The sequence below is a fragment of the Vulpes vulpes genome, chromosome 15 (assembly GCF_048418805.1).
Source record: "Vulpes vulpes isolate BD-2025 chromosome 15, VulVul3, whole genome shotgun sequence".
Taxonomy (NCBI): Eukaryota; Metazoa; Chordata; class Mammalia; order Carnivora; family Canidae; genus Vulpes; species Vulpes vulpes.
The window spans coordinates 108927646-108954768 of NC_132794.1; the positions used below are offsets into that span (position 1 = coordinate 108927646).

The 27123-nt window shown below is 38.0% G+C and overlaps 1 protein-coding gene across 17 annotated transcripts in view; it reads right to left on the reverse strand.

Moving 5' to 3' along the window:
- The window catches only part of ATE1 (arginyltransferase 1), a 162918-nt gene that overhangs the window by 30148 nt on the left and 105647 nt on the right, over positions 1–27123 (reverse strand). For all 17 annotated transcript variants that reach the window (XR_011997608.1, XR_011997607.1, XR_011997606.1 and 14 more), the window contains one exon: positions 14450–14570. Coding sequence is in view for 13 of the 17 variants with exons in the window: in XM_025994630.2 (XP_025850415.1) it covers positions 14450–14570 (121 nt within the window). In the remaining 4 variants the exon portion in view is untranslated. The remainder of the gene's footprint in view (positions 1–14449; positions 14571–27123) is intronic.

Genomic DNA, 27123 nt, shown 5'->3' on the forward strand with positions numbered 1-27123 from the left:
TTTATATATTATGGACACTAACCCTTTATCAAATATGTCATTTGCAAATATCTTCTCCCATTCTGTAGGCTGCCTACTAGTTTTGCTGATTGTTTCCTTTGTTTATAGAAGCTTTTTATTTTGATGAAGTCCCAATAGTTTATTTTTGCTTTTGTTTTCCTGGCCTCAGGAGACATCTAGAAAGAAGCTGCTATGACCAGTATCAAAGAAGTTACTGCCTCTGTTCTCTATTAGGGTTTTTATGGTTTCAGGTCTCACATTTAGGCTTTTAATCCATTTTGAAATTATCTTTGCATATGTTGGTGGGAATGCAAACTGGTGCATCCACTCTGGAAAACAGTATGGAGGCTCCTCAAAAACAACTAAAAACAGTTCTTTAAAAATAGAACTACCAGGGGCACCTGGGTGGCTCAGTGGTTGAGCATCTGCCTTTGGCTCAGGTCATGATCCCAGGGTCCTGGGATGGAATCTCTCATCGGGCTCCCCACAGGAAGCCTGCTCCTCCCTCTCCCTATGTCTCTGACTCTGTCTCTCATGAATGAATAAATAAAATATTTTTAAAAATAGAACTACCCTATTATCCAGCAATTACACTACTAGGTATTTATCCAAAGAATACAAAAATACTAATTCAAAGGGATACATGCACCCCGATGTTTAAGGCAGTATTATCTATAATAGCCAAATTGTGGAAACAGTCCAAGTGTCCATCAACTGAGTAAAAGGATACAAAAAATGTGGTCTGTGTATCTACCCCCCCCCCCCACACACACACTCTGTAATATTACTCAGCCATAAAAAAATGAAATCTTGTCATTTGCAATGATGGAGATAGAGCTAGAGAGAACTATGCTAAGCAAAGTAAGTCAGAGAAAAACAAATACTATATGATTTCACTCATACGTAGAATTTAGGAAACAATAAAAAGCAAAGGGAAAAAAAGAGAAGCAAACTAAGAAACAGACTCTTAACTATAGAGAACTGATAGTAACCCGAGGGGAGGCTGGAGGAGGATGGGTGAAACAGGTGAGGGGGATTAAGGAGGGCACTTGTGATGAGCATGGGGTGTTGTATCGAAGCGTTGAATCACTGTATTGTGCACTTGAAACTAATATAACACTCTATATTAACTAATTGGAAATTTTAAAACTTAAATAAAAAAACCACTAGGATCCCTAACTTTATGTAGTCTGAACTTCCCACTTTACAGATAATGAAACCAAAGCTGAGAACTTGTGACCTGACTAAAGTCACAAAGCTAATGTGTGACAGAACTAGAACGGTTGTCTTTATCTTTCTACTTTAAATATGTTGGCATTCACACTCCAGTTACCTGCTATTATATGGCAGTAATGGCTAATATTAGGTATAAATTAATAGACTGATTTTCAAAGTTGTTAATGAAAAATCAGAAAAAGCTACAAAAGATACTAAAAATTCAACTGAATATAGTATCATTCAACTCTTAATTTGAGTGATCCTAAGGACATGAGAACGTAGTCAGTATGTTGGTCAATATGACAATACCATCAATTCAAAGATCTTTAGAGTTAGTTAGGAATCAATGGCATATCTTCAGACTTAAATGCAATCCACATGACAGTCAAGTTAAAACCTTCTGGGCTTAAGGAATGCAAACTGCAGTGAGGAGACCAATAACTCGCTGAGGAAACACTTGGTCATTGGCTATGTGTCTGCCTCTTAAGGATACGGAGTCACTGCAAAGGCACTGTATATAGGCTCCAGTGTGTCTTTCAACCTGGAAAAACTCTGAATTAAGAAGGAAAATGTTTGAGAATAAATACTGCGGTATTAATAATGGTGTCAAGGAATCTGAACATTTTTGCTGTTTTTGGTACTTAGAACATTTGACTGAACTGGGTCCATTAGACTAACAAACAGATCACCCTCATGGCTTCATCTGTCATCTTAATAAACATTCAATCTTCAGTCACAGAACGTGGCAAATCTCTCCATTGTTTAGGTCTCTGAACAATGCTTCGTAGTTCCCAGTGTAGCGGTCTTGATAAAATATATATCTAAGTACTAAATATTCTTTTATGCTACTGTAGTTTTTTTAAAAAAATTGTTGCCAGTATGTAAAAATACAATTGATCTTAGTATATTAGCCTCACATCCAGCTACCTTGCTAAAATTTACTTACTTGTTCCAGTAGTTGATTAACACACGTCTGAAAATTTTCTATGTAAATAATAATTTATGTCTATAACAGGAAATGCACAGTTAACATACCTGATTTAGACTTGTGGCTTCCAAACTAAGGAAAAATTTAGGTTCATTCCATCTCTAAATTTGTTATATTTACATGAGTATTTTATCATACAACTGAATCAAGAGGGAAACTGAGTACATTACTTTTATAAAAGAAGTTTAAACATGTTTAAAGACATTTAATTTGCATTTTATAAATGCAATCAAACATTATTCAAAAGCCCCTTAAAAAATGATTGCCAAAATGTGCAAAACTTGCACACTGAAAATAAGATTTGTGAGTTTAAATGTCTAAAGAAAAAACAGATGTTACTTTAATAGACTATCACTATAATAAGTTTTGAAATTAAAGTTAACCTTGGCATTGCCTTTCTTGCAAACAAAAAGCATGCTCACGGCACCTAAAACTTAATATTCAAGAGTTGATATTAGTATACCCATGAAGTTGAAAACCTAATATATAAATCTTTGAAAGTTGAAATAAACCATTCCAAAAATTGCAAGTTGTCATTTTTTTAGTGAGTTGTGAAATCAATTTAGTGGGTCAAGACAGCCATTTAAAAACAATAAAATAGTAAAGCAAATGAAGTGTATCACATCTAATGAGGATAAATATTATTTCATGGAACTTTGATTTCAATTTCATGTCTATACAGATAGATACAATACTTGCCCACATGCATATGTACGCATGCTGTGTACTAGGTGGAGATACAAATTGTATTTTTTCTGAGTTGTAGTTAGAACTGAAAAAAAAAAAAACCAAAGATGCCCCTCAAGATCATGATCTATACAAAATGAGCTTTTTCTAAAAAACAGCATTCTATTTTTCCTCTATCATATATTGATGCATAGGAGGCACTTTATTCGGTTTTATGTTACTGGGGGCTAACAGCCTTACAATTATTTGGTAAATGAAAAGGGGCTTCACTTAGGGATATCACCACTCTTATATCTAAATGGCACCAAGGAATGGAAATCTCTAGCAGGCCCATTTCTGCTACACAATGTAGTACATAATGTGGCTGTTATCCTGGTTACTTCAGTCTTCTTCAATAAGCCTACCTTAATTCTGCTTTAGCCCCCCAAAACTCAGGGCCACAGCTTGTTATGTCTCTGAAACTGTAAAATCACTCTTTCTTCTCTGGATGCCATTTCCTCTTCTTGAAGGTAGTTCAGTCAGCTTGTCACCCTGGTCTTCAGAGCCTGTGACAGGTGCAGTCCTGTAATCCTTTCTATGACATTTTGCTCTATTTGTCCCATCTTCGGTTCCTTTCTAACTGAATTCAGATGCCATTATCATATTTCAACCATTTCCTTGTCAACAGCCTTATATTCCTGCCCTTTTGTGGCAACAAACAGTTCTGACAAGTCCTCATCCTGGAAGAAAGACAACTGTCTGCCTCCTCCAGGCTTCTGGAGAAGAATCTCATCTACACAATAACCTTTGATTTTTTTTTTTTTTTAAGTTTTATTTATGGGCAGACCCGGTGGCTTAGTGGTTTAGCGCTGCCTTCAGTCCAGGGCGTGATCCTGGAGATCCGGGATTGAGTCCCATGTCGGGCTCCCTGCATGGAGCCTGCTTCTCCCTCTGCCTGTGTCTCTGCCTCTCTCTCTCTGTGTCTCTAAATAAAGTTTTATTTATTTAAGTAATCTCTACCCCCTCCCATGGGACTTGATCTCAGGACCCCAAGGTCAAGTGTCACATGCTCTTCCACCTGAGCCAGCCAGACACCCCTCAAGCTCACCGATTTTTTTTTAAGATTTTATTTATTTATTCATAGAGACACAGAGAGGGAGGGGCAGAGACCCAGGCAGAGGGAGAAGCAGGCGCCATCCAGGGAGCCCGATGTGGGACTCAATCCCGGGTCTCCAGGATCACACCCCGGGGCTATAGGTGGCACTAATCTGCTGTGCCACCGGGGCTACCCAAGCTCACCAATTTTAACAAGGACTGGCAGTCAGCTGTCTCCTGTTCTTATCCTGCCACCACCCCCATCACTAGTACCTACTTCAAATGGAAAACAAGAGGCATCAGATGAGAAAGCTTTCCACCTGCTGCCACCACACCAATATACTTATCTTCACTTGCACTGAGCCCTTCCTCACCCTCTAACAAACGGTCCTTACTATCTAAGGCTCATCTTCCCGTCTGTGTGCTTGATTTTTCTTGTGCTTCATGTCAGAAACTTTGATATATTGACTTCCACCCCTCTTCTATTATCGTTAATCCTTCTCTGCTCCAATTCCTGTCAGCTTTTGAAAATGCTCAAGTCTCTCATTTTTTTGAAGGCTTTCTGCCATCAGATTTACTGGCTAGTGTCTTCAAAATTCAAATTTGACTATGTCACCTTCTACTCAGTTTTTTTAAAAAAGATTTTATTTATTCGAGAGACAGAGAGCAAGTGAGAGAGAGCACAAGCAGGGGGAGGGGCAGAGAGAGAGGGAGAAGCAGACACCCAACTGAGCAAGGAGCCCAATTTAGGGGGGGAGGGTTGGGTCAATCCCGGGACTCCAGGATCATGACAAAGGCAGCCACTTAACTGAACCACACAGGTGGCCCTTCTACTCAGTTTTTAAGCCCTGAGACGATTTCATTCTCATCCAAACTAAGACAGGTCTTGCCAAGATCCTCCCAAAGGTGCTTCTCAAGCCCTGTCAGCAGAATCAGATGCTGCTCCTGCTCCCTGTCTCTTGAACCTGTTTCTTGTGACTTCTGTGACCCCCACACTCTCTTGGCTTCTCCTTACACCTCTTTGGTCTCTAATGGGGCTCTTCTTCATCTGCTCAGTCATTCCATGGTGGGGTTCCTCCAGGTTCTCGCCTGGACCACTGTTTCCCACTGCAAACGACCACCCTCACTCATAAGGCTCCTGTGCACGTGCTAGTGCTTGGTGCCTCTTTCCCAGGTCTTTCATCAGTGTCAGGTCCAACTGCCTCCCTGACACCCCTGTTCATGTCTTGAAACACCCTCAACTCACCATGTCCAAGCTGAACTCACCATTCCTCTCCTTCTCCCCCAAATCTACTCCTCCTTCCACGTTCCTCATTTCAGAAATGAAGAGTCAGCATTAACTCCGTTTGTGTCAGAATCTAAACAATGCTTTCCCCCCACTCTAGCTATCAATCAACCGGCCAGTTCTGTGTACCCCACCTCCTGAGTACCCTTGGCACCTGTTAACTCCTGTCCAAATCCCATTTATTACCACCCTAGGCCAGGCCACCATCATCCTTTGCTTCAAGTACCATATGCAAAACCTTCCTGATTAGTCTTCCTACCTTCAGCCTTAACTTAGTCCTGGTCATTCTCCACATGTAGAGTAGCAATGACAGAACTGCTGATGTCACTCTGGTGCTTAAAATCCTTTCCTGGCCTTCTAGTGCTTTCAAGAGAAACAACTGAAGCCCTTATAATGATTAGCAAAGTCCTGGGACACCTGGGTGGCTCAGCGGTTGAGCATCTGCCTTTGGCTCAGGGTGTGATCCTGGGATCGAGTCCCATATCGGGCTCCTTACGGAGAGTTTGCTTCTCCCTCTGCCTATGTCTCTGCCTCTCTCTGTCTCTCATGAATAAATAAAATCTTTAAAACAAAACAAAAAAATTATTAGCAAACCCCTTCACTAGCTAGCTGCATCTCTCCCACCTAGCTGGCCACCCCACCCCCAAACTCTGTGTTCCTTTTCCCTGCAACCCCTAGGCCTTCTAAATATGCTCTTCTCTCTCCCTGAAGTTCCTGCATTCTCTCTCCCTTTATAATTTTTTTTTAAATTTTTATTTATTTATGATAGTCACACAGAGAGAGAGAGAGAGAGAGAGGCAGAGACACAGGCAGAGGGAGAAGCAGGCTCCATGCACCGGGAGCCCAACGTGGGACTCGATCCCAGGTCTCCAGGATCGCGCCCTGGGCCAAAGGCAGGCGCCAAACCGCTGCGCCACCCGGGGATCCCTCTCTCTCCCTTTAAAAACTCTAACAGGTCATTTCATCTGAGAAGCATACCTTGTCCAAAGCCGGGCTGAGGACCCTCCCATTAGATGACTAATGTCATCTTCTATCTCCCACAATATGCCACTAACCACACTTCACAGCAACCCTGGATAACCGTCTGTATCCTCCACTAAGCTATCCTGGAGGGCTGAGTAATTTACATCTCCATCATAAAGCGTAATACCTGGCTTAAGAAATACTTGCTGAATGATTTTATGAATTCTTCACATTTTTGATTCTGATTCCTGGCTGGCTCCTCCAACTATTTCAAATTAAATTAGCTTTTTTATTTTTTTAAGTCCACTACTTTCCCATATTTGTGGTCCTTATTCTATCTGCCCTAATACAACTGACATGTTCAGCTGACACTAGGGACATGCCATCTCAATCTGTACTTCTACATTAGACTTCTTAGGCATTCTTCTTAGACTCTTATCTCCCAGGCTTCATCTCTTGTCTCATACCATGACTAATGTGCATGGTTCTGTGATGGGCAGATGGACAAGGTCTGTCTTCCTTCTCCCTTTCAGATGCAGCAGCCTAATCTCCATTTGTGCATGTGCAAATGCACAGTACAGAGGCATTAGCACCCTGTGAGACCATCATCAGCCAGTGGACAGTGAAAGCCAGGGGAGACAGTGAAAGCCAGGGGACACAGACATCTTCTTGTGGTCCTTCAGGCAGCCAATTCTGAGATATGCCCGAAGGTTTCTCAAGGGACTGAGCTCCAGTCACTGAAGTGCTGGTCTGCACTGTGCACACACACCATTCCATTATCTTTCCCTCTTTCCTTTTCTAGTTCACCCTCTCCAGCCCCCACTCCTGCTCCCAGGAATGCAAGCCTGTTTCAGGATCTGCTTCTGGCGGGAAAGCAGGCTAAGTGTCTCTTCATTATAAGAATTTTTACTCTTGTTTTCTTATTTTGATAGTGGTTAGTAAAATCCTTCCCGATTGTCAACACATCCTTCCTATTTTCGGACAAATTTCATTATCAGTGAACACTCCATGGAGCATGAAAAAGTCAAGTATTCCATAAATGTTGCCTATTTCAAATGAATGGCAGCTAGGAAAATACATTTCTTACAGGAACAGGAATTCTACCCCAGTTTCCATGTTTATATTAAAAAATTTTGCTAGCATCACATAAAAGAACACTCATAAAATAAACAGACCCTCTCAACACCTTCATTTTATAGCTTGTTTTTCTGCAGAGAGACTGAATATTAACAGACACAAAAGAGAATCTAAACAGTTTAAAAATACCTTGCAAAGGCAGAGACTTCATTCTTATATTGAAACCGGGTGTGAATAATATAAAAAAAAACCTTTGGATTGTTATGTTTGTCTTTGGGTCAGTTCCTCCAACAGCTAGTAGACAACTGTATTACAACTGGCAAATGATGCAAGTTCCAAAACATAGCACCAAAATATAGCACCAAGTATCTTTCAAGAATTTTTTTTTCAATTAAGCTGATGATTCATATTCTGTTACTACAGAGGCACCAGTTAAACCTAGAATATTAACTGATAATCCACAAGGTAGGAAACCGTTCAATTAATTGAACATTATTTAGGGCTGATGAAAAGGACTGACATCCTGGGATATGCCCTGTCTTTTGACCCTTCTTATTTAATCTTTAATCATTCCATCAATTGTCAGAGATCATTCAATTTATTGGCTAAGCAAAGTTTATAAATTCTTTTATCATATTCATGTTTTTAAATTTTAAACATTTGTTTAAAAGCAGAATGCACAGAAATCATCAATGCTTAAAGAATTTCAACACTTTCTGGATAGCAGTAAATTTTTACTTCCATTATAATATAGTATCCTTGTGAAGGAATTACATGTTTTCTCAAAATTTTCTAAAGTACCTGGATCAGAGTATTAAAAGAATTCTATTGTTATCATGTATCAATAACAGTAATCTTATTTTTATAAAAAAGCATATGAAATCCATGGCTTCCAACTCTGATACATAAGTGTACAGTCCATTTATAATATATTAAATGCCTTGAATTAAGATGCCACAAAGCTCTCTAACAAATAAAAACAAGTCTCTAAAATATTCTAAAGCTTTGCCAGGCATTATGGTGCACAGACCGAACCACACCTCCTCTATGTTTTTACACATTCTGACATTTCTGAAACCCAGATGCATCTTACAGCTGATGGAGTCATAGTCTAATTGGCAACATTTTTCCTTAGTAGTAAATCAAATAAAAGACTTAAAATTGATGATGGCTCATGTTCAAGGGGACATCATTGTTCATCCTATACTTAAACAACAGGTATGGGTTTTATTTTTAATCTTTAACTGGCATTTTGGACAACCTCTTCATTACATAAAAAATGTCAGTTTTTTATTCAAACAAACAAAGCAGCCCTGTAAGATGTCACACAGTAGAACTAGGCAGAACTAGTTTTACAGACATGTTCTGAAGCAGCATGATAGCTTCCAGTTTGCTGGATGGAATGATTTAGAAATCAAAATTAATTTAAAAACTGGGTGATTATAAAAGGAATTATTTACTTAAAAATTTATCTATTCCATAAGAAAACAGAAAAGGATCAGAGAAATATTTCTTTAACAGCTAAATGGAAACCGTGAGTCTGCTTCAAGCTTTTTCAGAGCTATTGCAGCCTGCCTCTGGCCAGGGCTCCAACAGTTTTCAGTCGTTGGCTCACTGCTCATGCATGCCTTTTTGAGCAAAGACTGGCTGGTAAAAATTTGTAAAGCAGTATTTTGAAAACCTCTCTCATGCAAGACTGGCTTTAGTCTCAAAAAAATGAGAACAGTCATTGCCGACCATTGAAGTTTACCTCAGTATTAGTCTGTTGTACATTTTTTACTAGGAAATGCAGATACTAAAATGTTATAATACTTCAGTGGTATGCACAAATACCACAGGAGAGACTTTTTAGCTCCTTAAACATCCTCATTAAAAAGCCACGTCAAGTAGGGAAACTTAGTTTCCAATTTTTAAACAGGAGTCATATTAGTGCTAAAGTCTGGATAAGAAAAGATATCTTTGAAAAACAGTTAACTGGGAAAAGATAGAGATAACATAATGAAGTAATATTTTCATGTGGATAGGGACACCTGGGTGGCTCAGCAGTTGAGCACCTCTCTTCACGCCCAGGGTGTGATCCTGGAGTCCCGGGATCAAGTCCCACATCAGGCTTCCTGTATGGAGCCTGCTTCTCTCTCTGCCTCTTTCTCTTTGAATAAACAAAATCTTTAAAAAATTTTTTTTCAAGTGGATAGACAGTAAACTGAAAAGTTAGAAGACTGTAACTTTTTATATTTTCCAAACCAAAACATATTCTCCTGATTCACCAAATATAAAGGCCAAATTTCTAAGACAAAATTTTGTTTTGATGCTGGGCTATGACTGGTTCTATCTCCAGCTGGCTACCCATCCCAGGATCACCATCTTCACTGGCAACAAAGAATGTGTGTTTACTAAGTATCCAACATTCAATTCCAAGTAGACAGGTCAATCTCAAATCTAGCTTAATTCTACACCTATAATAATTAAGAAAGACATTGTCTACTTATGTTACCACTGCAGCACATTTTTGGGGGCTCTCAGAAGTTCTGGTAAGTCTGCTTTCTCATTATGTATTATTTCCCAGTGGTCAGGGTGACATCGTGGCTAAGGTATGCCCTTTTGCGGGACCATGAACACAGTATTCAGGAAGTAATACCAGGCTTGGAAAAACCAGGGAAGCAAATATAGGTCAGACCTTTTCTAAACCTGTTTATTTTATATACAGTCAGAGTGGGACTTGCTTTTTCTATGGGCATATGTGACAGAGATTACACAAGTATAGAAAAAATGCCAGGGAACCACACCAGAAAAAAGAAGAATGGAGTAAAGAAACAAACAAAACAACATAAAATAACATATTGAAGCCTTGGGACTTCAGAGGATCAAACTACAAGAAAGCTCCTTACACTGGATTTTCATAAAACTGTCTGGAAAGAGGTAAATGTCCTAGAAATTCTCTAACCCGGGTAAATGCATAAAGTACTAAGACAAATTAGGTTCTATTATTTTTACAGCAAATTTAAATTCAATATCTTTACTAATATTATGACTTAGACAAATTCAGAAATTTCTTACAAATATTTCAAAGTTTGTATGGAAAAGAGGGAGTGAAATCTAGACCAATCTGTGGTAAAATGTCTATGCTGCTGTTATTATCAAGACAGAAATAAAGACTATTCTAATTAACTCCTTTGAAATCAATACTAAAAATAAGTACTCATAAAAATGAGAGAGCAATATCTGGACTAAAATTATTTTAAATCTCTGATTAGAAACAAGTATTCACTCATATTTTTCACAATAAATGATATCTGAGGGGGCCAATGATGAAACATTCCATCATGTCCTGAGGATCAATTGAGGTCAACCAGGAGGAACCAGAGGATAGTAATGACAAATAACATATGCTCAGTGAAGCTGTCAATTGTTATAAATCTGAAACCGAAAGGATTTTTACTACCAATAATAAATAGTACAACACCTGTATAACATTAAGAGTCAAATCAAATTATAATTTATCATGGTTCTAAAACCAACTCCAAAACATCTGGTTTACTCTGTCAATGCCGCTTGTAAATATCTGTGTTTAGACACTGCCTATCACCCAAGTAGTGGCATTTGTCCGATGAATCCCCAAATCACTGGTCAAGTAGTTTTTTACCTTACTAAAAAGGAAGAAGCAACACAGAGCATTCAGCAAAAGAAAAAAACAAAAGTGTGAAGCATGATTCTTGCTCTGTTTTTAAAAAATGTACACAGATGTATGCAGAAAAAAAAGATCAGATGGAGAGCATGAAAACAATGATAGTGATTACTGCTGTACAGAGACACAATACGGTCATTTCAATTTCTTACCAGTGGTTTTATGGATTTGGATATATCTTCTACTGTTCCCAGTAAATATTTTTAAAAGATAATTTAAACAAGAAAAGCAAAACGTAACTGCATCGAAGAATTTTGGAATTCTATACATATTCAACTATCAATTCAATAAGCAATCTAATAGACTGTTACTTAAAAATTATGTGAGAAACTTCTAAAATCCTTTCTTTATAGTCAGCAAAGGTCCTGAATTCAAAAACAAAGGACCTATTTATGAGCAAAAGGACGTCTTAAGAGTTTTTCAAGTTACTTCAGTTTGTCAGGCCCTCCCCCCACCATACATAAAAGCAGCGAATACAACAGGTTTTTACCGTTATGCAGATTTCCTAGTTAAGCAAATAACCATATAACCCAAACCTCCAAAATGTGGGATGTGGAGGAGTGGGAGGTCGAGGGCAGGGGGGAATAGGATTTCCAGAAGCTTACACCAATACAGAATAGAGAGAAATGTGATTTTTCTTACAAGTGGCCCTGATGCACCTTGTAGCCAAGCTCTGTTTTACAAATACCTGTGGTGATCAGCTGTGCCTTCTCCAGAGAAATTTAACTACTGAACAGCTGGGAGGAGAAACACGATTTAGTGGAGGAAAAAAAAAAAAAAAGCACCATGCCGACTAACCATGGTGTCCATATTAAGCTCTGTATTTTGTGTGAGTCAGAGTTTGGGTCACGTAAAAGTAAAACTGGCCCAAGAGAAGAGAGTAGTTTCTCACGATTGCCATTTAAATCTCAAATGACAATGTTTCACAGCATGCTCAATACATTCCAGCATGTAACTGCATTTTAATTTCCTAAAACCACAGGATAGAAGTCTGATTTCAAATAGTGTCTGGACTGTGATATTCAATACTGATAAAACTGTATGGTGTTCCCTTGAAATTTCCAAAGATTCAGCATGTGGAAAAGTATCTTCCTTTTCTTTGAAGCACTACTCTTGGAATTTACTCCTCTGACTTTTGTCAATGAATTCTAAACAATGAATATTAAGAGCTAAAGCTTGTGCCATAAGAAATGTAATTTAATAGATTACAGAAGGAGAACTTGCTATGTACTCTTCACTCATCAGTGTCATACTGCTAACATGAGACTTCAAGTTTTGCCATGAAATGCTCATTTGTGCTTACTTTGGAAATGAATTTAGAACCTATTAACATGAATGAATCTTTACTCAAATGTCCCTTCAATACATGGAAATTATTCAATTATCTTTTCAACTTTATAAAACAAGGAGAGAGAGCTTGTGATAGCCTAAATTTCCAGGTATTATACAAAAGAAGAAACCTTTAAAATAGATCAAAAAGGAAAGAAAAGGAGGAAGGTGCAACCGTGTCTTAAGTTTGGGAGTCAGAAACCAATTCACAATCATATTATTTAGTTGGAAGGAACTTAGACATTTTTGTATGTGAACATGAAATAATGCAGTGAAGATGGTTAAAAGTTTTCACCATAAGGGAATGGTTCTGAGCTGCCCTTGAGAAAATTTGCAAAAAGGGGCAAAAAAATTTATGGGGGACAGTGGATTAAAGTATGTGTTTTTCTCCAAACTACTTAATATTGCTTTTTGCTTTGAGCCTGACTCAAACACTAATTGACAAATTCAATGTCTGTTTTTAAGCAACATATCTGTTTGATCAGTCAGGTGTAATTTTACTTATAAATAATGAAATTCTAATTAACAATTGAAGGTGCAAGAACTATAAAGCCATAGTTGTCCTATGAACCTAAATATCTAGGAAACCTGGGGGTGATCTTGGGGAGCCTGGCATATGAGTCAAGTGGGTCCCTAGGGCCACATCTTCATCAGATTCTAAACTATCGTCATGTGTGAGAAGTGTCCACTCTTGATTCATAACAGCTTTTCAAGGATGTATCAAAATACAATGTAACATGAAAGAAAAAAAAAACCTGATTTGTAGAGGAAAAAAATGTACATCCTAGAACAGAAGAAATTACTGCATTTCTTTTCTTGTCCCTTTTGTCCTATTTGATTTTTCCATTTATTCTCTTCCCCTCTCCTGGCCTTTCCCACTTCTCTTTTCTGATTTCTTTCCAAGATGAGACCACAGATGACTAGATAAAAAATATTTTATTCCTAATTGTACATCAGGCATCTCCTCTGGTGGGCTGGGAGGACTCAGAACCCAGTGAAGCACGCAGGGGAACACCCGGGAACTTCAGTCTGAGGAAAACCACACACAGGAACTTGATGCAATCCATCACGAGAGTATCACAACTCACACGTGATGAACAAAGCCACAGTGGAATGCAGGGAGGGCTGTGGAGGCGGACTGCTATAAACTGAGGGGGGATCTAGACAAAAGGGAGGTGAATAGAATTGCACATTTTTTTGGAGACAGGAATCAGATCAAATAAAGGCAGATGCAGACAAAAGTCTGTGGCACAGTGTACGAGACACAGCATGCTAATCTGCCTAGTAACCACCAACTCAGCAATAATACGGGGCTATTCTCAGCATGTTTATCTTCTTTTGATCCTCATTACCGCTCAATAAGGTACGTTCTATTATTACCTTAATTTTGAAGGTCAGGAATCTGAGGCCAGGAAGATGATGAAACTGCCTAAGGGCACAAAATTTACAGGCTGATGATGGAGCCAGGATGCAAATACAGGAAGTCTGGGCCTGTGGCTATACTTTTAGTCTGTGCCTACTACTAGTGCACAGAGTATCCATATGGGCAATATGGAGATCAAATATGGCTGGGCCTGGACTGCACAGGAGGGGGAAGGAGGGACAGAGAAGGAGAAGCATCAGAAATGTAAGAAAGTCAAGAAAGTATTCTCTCTCTCTCTCTCACACACACACACACACATACACAAAAGAATAAGAAAGTATTGTCACAAAACCCATTCCATCCTGTTGGCTCTCAGGAAGCCATTCCACAACTTTATTCAGCCCAAGTGGTCAGTATTTCTATCTTCTTTACTTCAACTAAACCATCTAGTGAACAATTCTTATGCATTGGGAACAAGAGAAATGGAAAGTGGTTATCAGCCCTCGAAGCATTTAACAACTAATAACAGAAGAAGATGGGTAAGTAAGGAGCAGAAGCACATAAGTTTTCTGCATTTATTTCCAAAAGTGAGGGTGATACCAAGTGCATGCACACTTGGTATCTCCCTGTCTTACGCATACACACACCACACATGCACACACTCATGCATATTCTACAATAAATAAAGAACCACCTGGACCTTATGAAGAGCCAAAGCCACACACATGGAACCCAAAAACATTGTCAATGATTCCCAGCAGAGCTCTGCTCTGAACATACCTGCTTCTGGGTCCTGGTTGAAACGGCAGTACTTTGAGTTCTCAAGTGAAGACAGGCACTGCTCAATGGGCACCCAAACATACGTCTCAGGACACAACAAATCAGAAGGTCTATACTGACCCTAAAGAGAAGTGAAGGAAAAAAAAAACAGAGACATTAAAAACATAGTAACCTCCTGGTTACAAGGCTCCAGAGTTCTAGGAAAGATTTTAATGACCAATTTAAACAAAGTCAACCAGAAACAGCTTTCCTGTAAACACTAAGCAACTCTAGGAACTGCTTTCCCATCTCAAGATGCACATTTGATTCAAAAACTCTCTAACAGTAATGCATCACTATTTGCGATGCATCACTATCTGGAAGATTCGAGTTTCTACTTTCTTTTGGAAAAAATACTTAATATACAATCCTTGCTGAGCTGATTGCAGAGAATACCCAGTTTTGAAATCAAAGTGAAATGTCTTTTCACGTATGACAACATTACAATTTACATCAGGAGCAAACTTCTTTTCCAAAATGGAATTTTAGGATGTTTTCATTTGTAGACTCAGTTGGTAATAATCATTCCATGCTAATGTATTAAAAAGTACTGTTTTGTCAAGAAACTTCCACGAACAATCTAAACTGGTAAATGTAAATAAAGTTTAAAAAAAATTACAGAAATTATAGGTAAACCTCTAAGATAATAACACTCTCAAGTTTCTTCAAAAATGTCATTTTAGCAAATGATTTATAATTTATAATCCAATTATATACCCCAAATATAAAACAAAGACTATACACTAGCTACTAAAGAAAAAAATCCTTTGCCTATAGGTAATTTGGTAGATAATCAACAGGAGATGGCACAAATTAAGTGAAATCATTCAGTGAAAAATTTCAGAAGTATCAAAGTTAATTAAAATTTTAAGTATCTCTTCTCTAAAATTCTGAATTTCAAAATTTATGATGGAGGTTAAAATCCAGTATGGTGTTTTCCAATTCTGTCTAGCACAATGCACAGTAAGAAATACACTTTACATCATAACCTAGTAATAAACATTATTGCAAATATAGAAGTAGAAACAACTTTTTACTATAAAATGTTTACCCGTGTTATGTAATCTTTTACTTCCTATCCTACTCCATTTCATTTTTTTAATATGATGCAATTGAACCATAAATACTGCTTTTACAAACGGCAAGTGGGTCACAGCCTCAGAGTTTGAAAAACACAATCTAGTGCAAAAACCCTTTACAAAGAATATTGCTGCCACAGACCCAACACTGTTACATACCTTTACATCAGACAGGCACTCTGTAAACTGCCTGCTATGTGCAGGTCACTATAGGAAGCCTCATTCAGATATACAAGGAACACCACACCCTCCCAGCACTCGAAGCATCCAGAAGTCCGCAAGCAAATGGGGGAAGAGTGTACATGAGGAAAGTGTGTGCAAACCAGCTCCTGCGGGAGAGGCTGGGAGAGAGGTCAAGGGGGATGTGGAGTTTTATTGGGGATTTAACAGATGACTGGAGTTAAGTCTAGGGCAGGATGAAAAGGAATGAGAACACTCTAGAGGAAGGGAACAGGATAAATGAGGACGCAGAGTGGGGCCTGGTATAAGATCACCCTGAGGAACAGGAAGTAGCGGGGTACTACAGAAATGGAAAGGCGGGTTGGGACAGATTCTATGAGGCCTCAAAATTCATGTTTCAGGCTATATTCGAGATGAGATGGGAATGCTTACTGGCTAAGGGAGAAAGCATGACAGGAGGGAGACTAGAACTCAGGTGCCTGACCTAGACCTTCCCAGACTGTTCACAGCATTGCTGCCGCCTCACGGCCCTGGAGCTGAAAAGGCCACCACTAAGGGGCAGCTCCAGGCAGTCCATGTACTCACCCAACATGAAAATTGGACCTAACATAGGACTTGTTAAAGATGGATTCACAATTAGTAGGTGCAGTGAAGCCTGGTATTCAATGAAGTCTATCTTATCAAAAGCAACATCATTCTCTCCATTAATTCAGAAACTGTTTTCTTGGTGGAAAGAAAGCAGCAGCTTGATGTGATGCTGACCATATTGACAAATCTGAAAAACAGTCTAAAGCAATGCGTTTAGGGACACCTGGGTGGCTCAATGGTTGAGCATCTGCCTTCGGTTCAGGGTGTGATCCCGGGGTCCTGAGATGGAGTCCTGAATTGGGCTCCCGGCAGGGAGCCTGGTTCTCCCTCTGCCTATATCTCTGCCTCTTTCTGTGTCTTATGAATAAATAAATAAAATCTTAAAAGACAAATAAGAAAAGCAAAGCATTTAAATCTTCTTTATTTTCATTTTGGATTATAGACCATTTTGAAAATCTGATGAGGGGAAGAAAGCTTAGTAGTATAAAAGGTAAAGATATAAAACTTTTACAGAGGAAAAAAAGGAGTACATTTTCTTCACCTTGGAGTATACAAAGATTTCTCAGTGTTAGCTATTATAAAAAAGCATTAACCATAACAACAACAACAACAAAACACCACAAACTACGATGAACTGGGCTTCATGAAAATTACATACTGTTTTTCAAAAAATTTTTAAGAAAATAAATGGGCAAGCCAAGACTAATAGGAAATATTAACAAAACATATACTGGAAAAAAGATCTGTGTCCAAAACACATAAAAAAAACTTAGCTCAAGAATAAAAAATTCATTTTTGTAAAAAAGGCACCAAATATAGATGAATATACATAAGTGCCTAATAAGCACCTGAAAATATATTCAATATCAGTTACAGAAACGCAAATTGAAGCAGTAACATATCACTGCACACCTACTAGAATGGCTAACATTAAAAAGACTGAATAACAAGTTTTGGCAAGGATTTGGATTATGCAGAACACGGATACTGCAGGTTTAAAATGGTATAACCATTTGGGAAAATATAAATATTCTTGGACATGTATCATTTGTGGCTATGTCTAGGATAAATTCCTTGAATTGGAATTGATGCATGTCAGGGTTTTTACATTTTATAGCATAAAACTATTTTCCATAGAAGTTGTGCCATTTTACATTTCCATTAGCAACATATGGACAGAAGTGTTCGTTTCCCCACATCCTTACCAACACAGTATACAATAGAAACTTTCAATCTCTGCCAATCTGAGAAATGGCATTTCACTGTCGTTTTTATTTGCATCACAAAGCTTTCCATACGTTTAAAGCAATTTGTATTTCCTTTTCCATAATGTTGGCCCACTCTGTTGTTAGATTTCTGGTCTTATTATTTGAAAAACTCTTTATATAGTAAGTAAATTCACTGTTAGTTTGCAAAATATGTTGTACTTTCTAGTTTATGGGTCTTTTGACTCTGTATGCCATTTTCTTTCACCATGTAGAAATCTGATAAGTGGTCAAATTCATCACTGTTTTAAATGGTGTCTGAGTTTTGCAATATAATTTTTAAAAGTCACTATCACCCAAATATTATAAAAACATTTACATGTTTTCTCTAGTACTTTTATGGTTTCATAATTTTACATTTACATTTATGCTCCATCTGGAATTTATTTTGGTGTAAGGTATAAGAAAAGGATCTAACCTAATTTCTTTCAGATGTTACCAAGTGGCCTCATAACATTTTAGAACCATCGTTTTTCCCCCACTGATTTAAATGTCTTTTTGATAACTTACTAAATTTCCATACACATTTAGATCTCTTTCAGCACTTTCTATTTATTTTGATATACTGATCTGTCTATTCATGTGTCAGTGCCACACAGTTTTAACTATTAAAGCTTGATATTATATTTAATTTCTAGTAGATCTAACCATCCCTCTATCACTGCTCTTCATTTGCAGAATCTTCTGGCTCTTTCTGCTTAATTTTTCTATAATTCTGTACTTAGGGGGCATCTGGCTGACTTAGTATGCAACTCAATCTCAGGATCATGAGTTTAAGCCTCATGATCTAATACCCCATATAGACATTACTTAAATAAAGTATATACATTACTTAATGTATATAGTACATTAAGGTATAGACATTAAATAAAATCTTAAAAATAGGTATAGACTTAAAAAAGGTATAGACATTACTTAAATAAAATCTTAAAAATAAAATAAAATTCTGTACTTAGTACAAAAATATTATCATTATGAACAAGGAAACTAATAAAAATGTTACAGTGTATTTTGTCTATTGTGATGGCAGGACATAAAAGCAGAGAATCCCAAGAATGTTAGTAAAAAGAATATATATGTATCATCTTAGGTTAAAAGCAACCCAAAACATACAGATGATACCATTTTCTAATTTAAGGGAGAACTGAATGATGACTGGCTAAAATGCACAGATCAAATACTTGGGGGCAAGGTGGGGGAAAGTAGTCAAGCATCACCTTAGAAGTCTTTTTTTTTTTTTTAAATTTTATTTATGTATTCATGAGAAACGGGGTGGGGGGGGAAGCAGAGACAGGCAGAGGGAGAAGCAGGCACAAATGTCCACCTTAGAAGTCTTTAAAGGATTAAACAGATTCCATGCAGATAGGCAGATTCATCCACAGACACCTGAACTCAGTGCCTGAATTTAGCAATGACGCTGACATTCAAAAATATTCAGTCACTCAACAGGAAACGAATCCTCACTACGCAACAGACACTAGATGCTAGGAATAAAATGATGAACAAATAAACGCATGCCTCTAGGGGCACCTGGGTGGCTCAGTGGTTGAACGTCTGCCTTCAGCTCACGTCATGATCCCGGGGTCCTGGGATCGGGTTCCACTTCAGGCTCCCCAGAGGGAGCCTGCTTCTCCCTCTGCCTATGTCTCTACCTCTCTTTCTGTGTCTCTCAGGAATGAATAAATAAAGTCTAAAAATTAAAAAAAATGCATGCCTCTAGATAACTCACGATCTACTGGCAGTGACGGACCTGGACAAAGATAAAGTGAACATAAGAACATAGCAAGAGGGTGCCTGGGTACCTCAGTTGGTTAAGTGTCTGACTCCTGATTTCAGCTCAGATCATGATCTCAGGGTCATAACATCAAGCCCCGAGTTGGGCTCACTCACTAAGCATGGAGTCTGTCTGAGACTCTTTTTCCCTCTCCCCTCCCACCTCAACCCCTCTCTCTTAAATAAATAAATAAATAAATAAATAAATAAATAAATAATGAATGAATGAATGAATGAATGAATGAAAGAAGAAGAAGAAGAAGAAGAAGAAGAAGAAGAAGAAGAAAGTATAACTGTGTACAGTAGTTCAAAGTTCCTAAATTTTCACAATATTCTTTTCAGGCAATACTTGTTCATAACAGTGGGTCAGAGACTTTCTTTTAAACTATTTTTTAAAGATTATTTATTTATTTGAAAGAGAGAGAGAAAGCACTAGAGATAGAGCAAGCATGAGTAGGGGGGCAGAGGGAGAGGGAGAAGCAGGCCCCCCACCAAGCAGGAAGCCTGATGCAGGGCTTAATCCCAGGACTCTGGGATCATGACCTGAGCTGAAGGCAGACGCTTGACCGACTGAGCCACCCAGGCACCCCTCTTTTTAACTCTATACATTTTTTAAGATTTTATTTATTTATTCATGAGAGACACACAGAGAGAGACAGAGATGTAGGCAGAGCGAGAAGTAGGCTCCCTGTGGGGAGCCTGATGTGGGACTAGATCCTAGGATAATGACCAGAGCAAAAGGCAGCCACTCAACCACTAAGCTACACAGGTGTCCCTTTTTAACTATTTAAATACTTCATTTATCTCACTGAAAAGTCACAAATGTATACACTTTTAATTTATGCTCATCATGTGAAATCAAGTTCTTAAGATTAGATTAAAACATTTTTCTCCAAAGTATAGGCTTATCTCAGTGTTTCATATCAAATATTCTCTCAGGCCACCAAAGAATACAAAAAGTTTCATGAAATAAACCACTCTGAAATGTTATGCTTTCTTACATTTCTAACATTAGCTGGTTGAGCGTTAGGAGACCAAAGTGCTTAAGGCTCAATTTAAAGTCGCCACCACACAAATGAAAAACGCAGGGGCTTGAAATCTACCCTGCCTTTGCAGCCAATGTAAGAAAATGAGAAATGTCTGTGCTAAGAATGTAATTACTTAAGGATTTGGACATACTTTCCCTGTAGTCAGAAGAAAAAATATTTAATCAACCTCTAAGTACATTCATTCATACTGGAACAATGAGGTAAAAGCAGATTAATTCTTTCCTAGGGTGCTGACTCTTTGTAAATAAGAAGAAATCAGAGTTACCATAGATTTCTCAAGTACTCAAAATTTTGAAAATGTAATTGGTCTGACAGGGCTTATCTTACAATTTTTTTGGGCGTTCTTGCAACTGGATCTATAGTTTTAGAAGATAAGCTTCAGACTCCACACACCATCTCAACCCCCCCCCCCCCCCCCGCAAAGGACAGCACCCCATGAAATGTTACCAAGCAAAGGCACCTATTTCAAGAGGGGAAGCCCCGGGGGAGGATGATACAGTTCAAGATTAAGAAGCCTGGGAAAGGTAAAATCGATCTTCTAAAAAGCCTAAAATTAGAAGATGGAATGCCTATTCCTTACTATTAATTATGTGTTTCTGGGAAGGGATAACCACTCCATTCAAAGTCCTTAAAGGGAAATATGTTCAGCAACCTCTGGGAGCTACGGCTTCACCAGCTGTTATAACTCCTGTAGCTGTTTACGAACTGTTCTGGACTGGAAAACAAGAGGAAAAACAACCAACAACTAAGTGCCTCTACATTTTGAGTTGTCAAAGAAGGGTGAATATGTTGCTCAGAATGCTCAGCAATATTCAGTATTCAATTTAATGATTTTATTCCCTGATATCACTTTGTTTAAAGAAAACTACTTAGACTACTTGTAAAACCTAAATTATACTTATACTCCCACCAAAAAAAAGAGAATAAATTAAAATATGGTCATAATATTTCCATCGATTTTACTGGGTTGTCATAGATTGAAATTCAAGGAAATTCCAAAGTTAAATCGAAAACAGTAGGGGAAAAAAACTAGCTAAATACATTTCCTGCTCGATTTCCTTTAAAAATAACTGCTTCTTCTGGAAAAGGAGATCATACAATTTTGGTTTTTGGTCAATGGAATGAACAGGCATTCCTTTCACTTGCATGCTTTAGACCATAATTTGAAGAACATTATCATATTGATCTAATTTTCTACCCTATAAAAGAATCACAAAATAAACTATAAGGAGACTAGCTTAGTTAAGCAAAACATACTAATCAAAATTCAAATTAAAAATTACATCCATTTTGATAACTAGAGGTTAAAAACATCTTACTTTCATTTCTTACCAAATAAAAGTGACACAGGTATATAAAGAGCATATAAAAAGGGTTAAGTATCTGGAAAAATCTGATTTCACAATCATTAACAATTTTGGCAAGGATACTTTAAAATAGATTAACATTCTTTATTTCTAATGAAAACACACCCAACAACACTGAGAGACTTTCCCTTAAGTTAAGGTATAACTAGTTAGAAACCTGGATCTTTGAAGGCAAAAGCAACATTAAGTAGATGGAGGAAGGGCCAAAAAAAAAAAAAAAAAAAAAAAAAAGGTTCTAGCAAGCCATGGCAATCAATCCTTTTTTTGATCATTTTTTTGAGACGCAATTCACATATCTTAAGATTCACCTTTTTAAAGTGTACAATTCCATTGTGTTTATGTATATTTTGCAAGGTTACCCAATCAACATGACTACCTAATTCCATAATATTTTTATCATTCTAAAAAAAAAAAAAAAAAAAGCCCCGTACCCATTAGTAGTCACTTCCCAAGCCCTCTCCCTGCAAGTCCCTGGCAACCATTAAATCTACCGGCAATTCATTTTAAAATGGAGTATTTGTTTACATTGCCACACTTCTATTAGAGGCAGAGTAAAACCCAAAGCCACAACACAGCCTACAAGGCCCTAGAACGTGGCCCCTGTTACCTTTCTAGCTTGTCTTCCAGGACTTTTTCCCTCTTCGTCATTCCACCCTGGCCACACTGTTGCTCCCAGAACACATCAAGCCTGCTCCCGCCTCAGGGCTTCTGACTGTTTTCTCTTCTGGTCCTACAGATATTCCTGGGACTGTCAACCACTTTTAAGTTTTTGCTGAAATGTCATCTCAGCGAACCCCACCTATCCCCTCTATTTTTCTTCCATAAGACTTGCCACCTTCTAACACTCTTGGTAATTTACTTATTTATTAGATCTACAGGAAACTCACTGCTAGAACAAAGGGTTAGGAGTTTTAGTCTGATTTGTTTACTGACATATCCCCAAATCCGCTCATTAAATAACTGTTGGATGAACAAACAATGAATGCAGGACACTGGGCCCATCCATGCCTCTTCTACTTCCCTCCCTAAACACAGTGGAGGTCACTTAAATACGTCTTCTTGCACATTAACATGGCATGCACGGATCCACCAGTGTTTGCTGAACCCTTATTTATGATGCAGCTCCACTTCCTTTCTACTGTATAGGAACAGTTCCCAACCTTGGGAATGCTGTGATTTATCACTGAAGACTCAAACTCAAAGTACATTATCATGGCAGGATCTGGAAGAGTTACTGAAATTAAAAAGTTCTCATACTCAAGAAGGTTAGAAACTACTGATGCCAATTTAGTTTTTTTCCCCCTCTCAAAGCTGAAAATATTCCTTTCTTTATTTCATTGGCACACACTTTCTTTTGGAGAAATGCATAGCTTTTCATACTAAGTTTCATTTTAGAAGAGGAGGAGGAAACATGACTTGAGAGAAAGCCTCTTCATCTACCCAGAGTTCAGCAGTGTCACTTTGGTGATGACAAGGAACAAGGACAATCAGCCCTCTCAGCATTTAAGAACATAGCTTCATGGGGTGCCCCGAGCAGCTGACTTTGGCTCAGGTCATGATCCCGGGGTCCTGGAATTGAGCCCCAATGTCAGGCTTCCCACTCAGCAGGCAGTCCTGCTTCTCCCTCGCTCTTTGTCTTCCCCCCACCTGCTGTGCTCTCCCTCTCTCAAATAAATAAAATCTTAAAAACAAAACAAAACATAGTCTTCATGATTCTGCACGTCACAGGAGCTCAATCTCAGAATAAATGACAAAGGTAATGAAAACAGACACCATTTTTATTGTGCAAATGAAACCGTAAGATCAGGTAATGGTAGTGATCTAATTCAACGGTTCTGGTAATGAACTTAGAACTAAATTTATGATTCCCGTCCTCCTTCTATACCTAAATTTTAAAATATTTTTAAAGGATTTTCAAAGTAAGTTCCAAAAACCTTAAAAATCACAACTCAGTTCAAAAGGCACAGACTTCACTCATCATCAAAGATGAAAGGATGGAATGAGCCTTGTGACGCACTCACAATCTGCTGGGGGAAAAGGGAAGCCGTGTTTCAGTAACTATGGTAGCCAGGGGTAAATGCAGGGGAGCTGGCGCAAGGTGCCGGGGAAGCACGAAAGAGCTGCCACATGGCTGTGATACTTGGAAGAATGAGGACTATACACAAGCTGCTGGTCAAACACAAGGATGAGACAACCAGCTTTCTCAACCAGAGGTCTCTTCTGTAGCGTGTCAGCCTGAGTAGCACCATGTTTGGAAAAAAAAAGTTGGGCACTTACCAAAAGCACAAATGATCCAAGACTTACATGGCCGTCTCCCTCCTGAGCTCCCAAATACGTGTCCGTCATAATTTCACCAAATAGGAAATGAAATGGGAAACAACCGTTTCAGCTCCACAGATTAGTAAGTGATCCTGTGTGTGATTTGTGGACACTTCAAAAATAAATGTCTCTTCAGCTTTCCTTTCAAAATGTTAGGTTAGTTATAAAGGCTAGCTCCATCTTTTCTCTGAACAAATGCCCATTTCCATAAATTCAAATTTATTACCAGCATATATCTTTCTTCTTAATACAGAACGATATATTCGAAGTAACTTTGAAGTTCATGAATGGATCCTACTGTAACGTGGTATTATCTGGAGAAATGTCATGAAATTGACAATTTCAAAATTACATTCTGCTTTATGTTTTTACATCTTCTTAGATCCCTACAGAAGCACTTCTTACTATTGAATGTATAGTAAAAAATAATAGCTTAACACTAACTACCCCTTTTTAAATAAATGTACAGTATTAAAAGGTCTATTCTTTGATTATAGCGAACCCAGAAATAAAGGATTCTAATTTCTAAAGGGCTCCAACATCACTTAAAAGCCTTTTTTTTTTTTTTGGCCTTTATAAGAAGATATATATGAACTCATGTGCATTCAGGACTGCAAATGTTTGCAAATCTGACATATAAAAATTCTCTTTGAATAATATTACATTTGTCTTTATATTGAGTTTAAACATGCAAATGAGAAGTTATTTCTTTAATAAGAGTTAAAGGATTTGAGACTTATTTTTCTCAGAAAAAAAATCAGAGAAAAGTAAAGAAATGCTTTCATATGATATTCACCCAAGTTAGCATTCTTGGTTTTTAATTGGAAACATCTGGGGATGGGCTTGGCAGATTGCAATAAAATTGAAGTTACCAATTCACACCCTGCCATTTTGAGGGTATTTTGTTTTTACAGTTTTCAAATTAAAACCAAACGGACTTTCCTTTGAACTCTGGTCCCCAAGCAAAGATCTTTATGAGATTTTACTCTCAAGAATACTTTATAAATATTTTGAAAAATACGAAGGATTTCGCGAGTATTTGAGGAGAGGATAAACCAGCACAGTTTATTTTAAAAGTTCAAGTTAAATTAAAATGTAAGAACACTAAAAAGACAGTATTATTTAAATACACACACACACACACACACACACGTGTGCGCGCACACACGTACGCATACACACACACAGAGTAAACCCCAGTAGCACTGAACAAAGAAGAAAGATTTACCAGACATTTAAAAGTCTTTATCAGGTAAAGTTGATACCAGTATCTCAACTTTTCCACGATAAACCTATTGATTTTACTAAAACCAATTGCTTAAAGAGAAGCTCTAAAACTACATCAACAAAAATAGTTCAAAATAATCCATTAGAGTGGGCTGTACCTCCAGAGAAAGTAAGAACAAGGGCTTATTAAATCCAGTCTTTTCCCTGAAAGACAACACCAGTGCAATCCCATCCACAAAGTACTACAGCAGACCCCTTGCTCCCTGATTTCATTACATAAACAGAGATTGACTTTATCAGTCCCCAAGAGAGTGCTTGAGAAGTAACTCTAGCTGCTCTGTTTTCAGAAACTGTGTTTGGATTGTGCCACGCTCAGTTGGCGAGGTGAGCAGAGACCAGTGAAGACAAAGGGCCTAAACATCTGAATCCATTTGTGTTCCCCAAATTCTGAGAGCCAACAGATGTACTCCATGTGCTGCTAGGCTAAGCTTTGAAAATTTAAAAATACATATTTTTTCCACTGACAAACAGAAAGTGATGGTATTCTGTGTTTCTTTAATTAAAATCCAAGGGTTTGCAAAGGCTCCGGGACTTATGTTAAAGCTTCCTTAAGACTGGGCTATTTATTTTACTATTAGCAAATAATAGAGAATAAAGATTCCAATTCAGTTTTAATCACAATCTTTGCTTTTATTTTGGAAACCCTGGGTTAATCTTTTTTCTTCTAGAAAATACAAAGAAGGCTTGTGAAGAAAAGATTCAGGGAGTCAACTTACAGCCCAAATTTAATTTCAAACTGAAGGGTCATAAGTTGAAAAGGATGAAGAAAAAAAGAGAATGAAAGACAAAGACAAAGACAATAAGAGAAAATGAAAATGTAAAACCCAAAGCTGTTTAATTTCTGTTAAAGATTAGATATTCACAAATATTCATGAATATTTGTGCATGTGTGCGTGTCTGTGTCTGTGTATTAAATCTGGCCTTCCCTGTACTAGGAAGAAGAATCAGATTAGGTGTTTGCTTTGTCAAGTTTGAGGCTTTTGCTTGCAAAGTGGCAGGGAGTGTCATGGGCTCTGCCCCTGCCTGAGGCAGAGCCGTCCTCAGCTGGACCACAGCAACCGGCAGATTCCAAGTTCTCCTGCACTGAATCCATCCACCCTCCTACTGCCAACAGAGAATGGACTGTGTCATCGTTCTGCTTAAAACCCCTTACAGGCTCTCCAATATCTATAGTAAAGTATAGATAATCCTTTTTTATTTTTTTTAAAGATTTCTTAAAGATTTATTTATTCATGAGAGACCAAGAGAGGCAGAGACACAGGCAGAAGGAGAAGCAGGCTCCATGCAGGGAGCCCAACGTGGGACTCGATCCCGGGTCTCCAGGATCACGCCCTGGACTGAAGGTGGCGCTAAACCACTGAGCCACCTGGGCTGCTCAGATAATCCCTTTTTAAAGTTAAAAAAAAAAAAAAAAAGTCACAGGCAAAAAAAAAAAAAGATCACAGGCCTTTTAAAGATACTGTTGTGATTTTAGTTAACGGCTGATGAGAAACTGTGTAAGATAAAAAGCAGTACAAATTCATGAATGCTTTTAAATGAGTTTGGATTTTATTAATGACAGGAGAACACACATATGTTTGCATAATCATACTATGCTCACATGTTTATTAGCCTGCACAGAATCCTAGACTTCTTGCTCCCTGGCTTAGACAGACCAGGCACCTTGAGTGTATGGCACAAGATGTGTTGTCAGCCTATACTCTCTTTCCTGGGCACACTCACACCAGG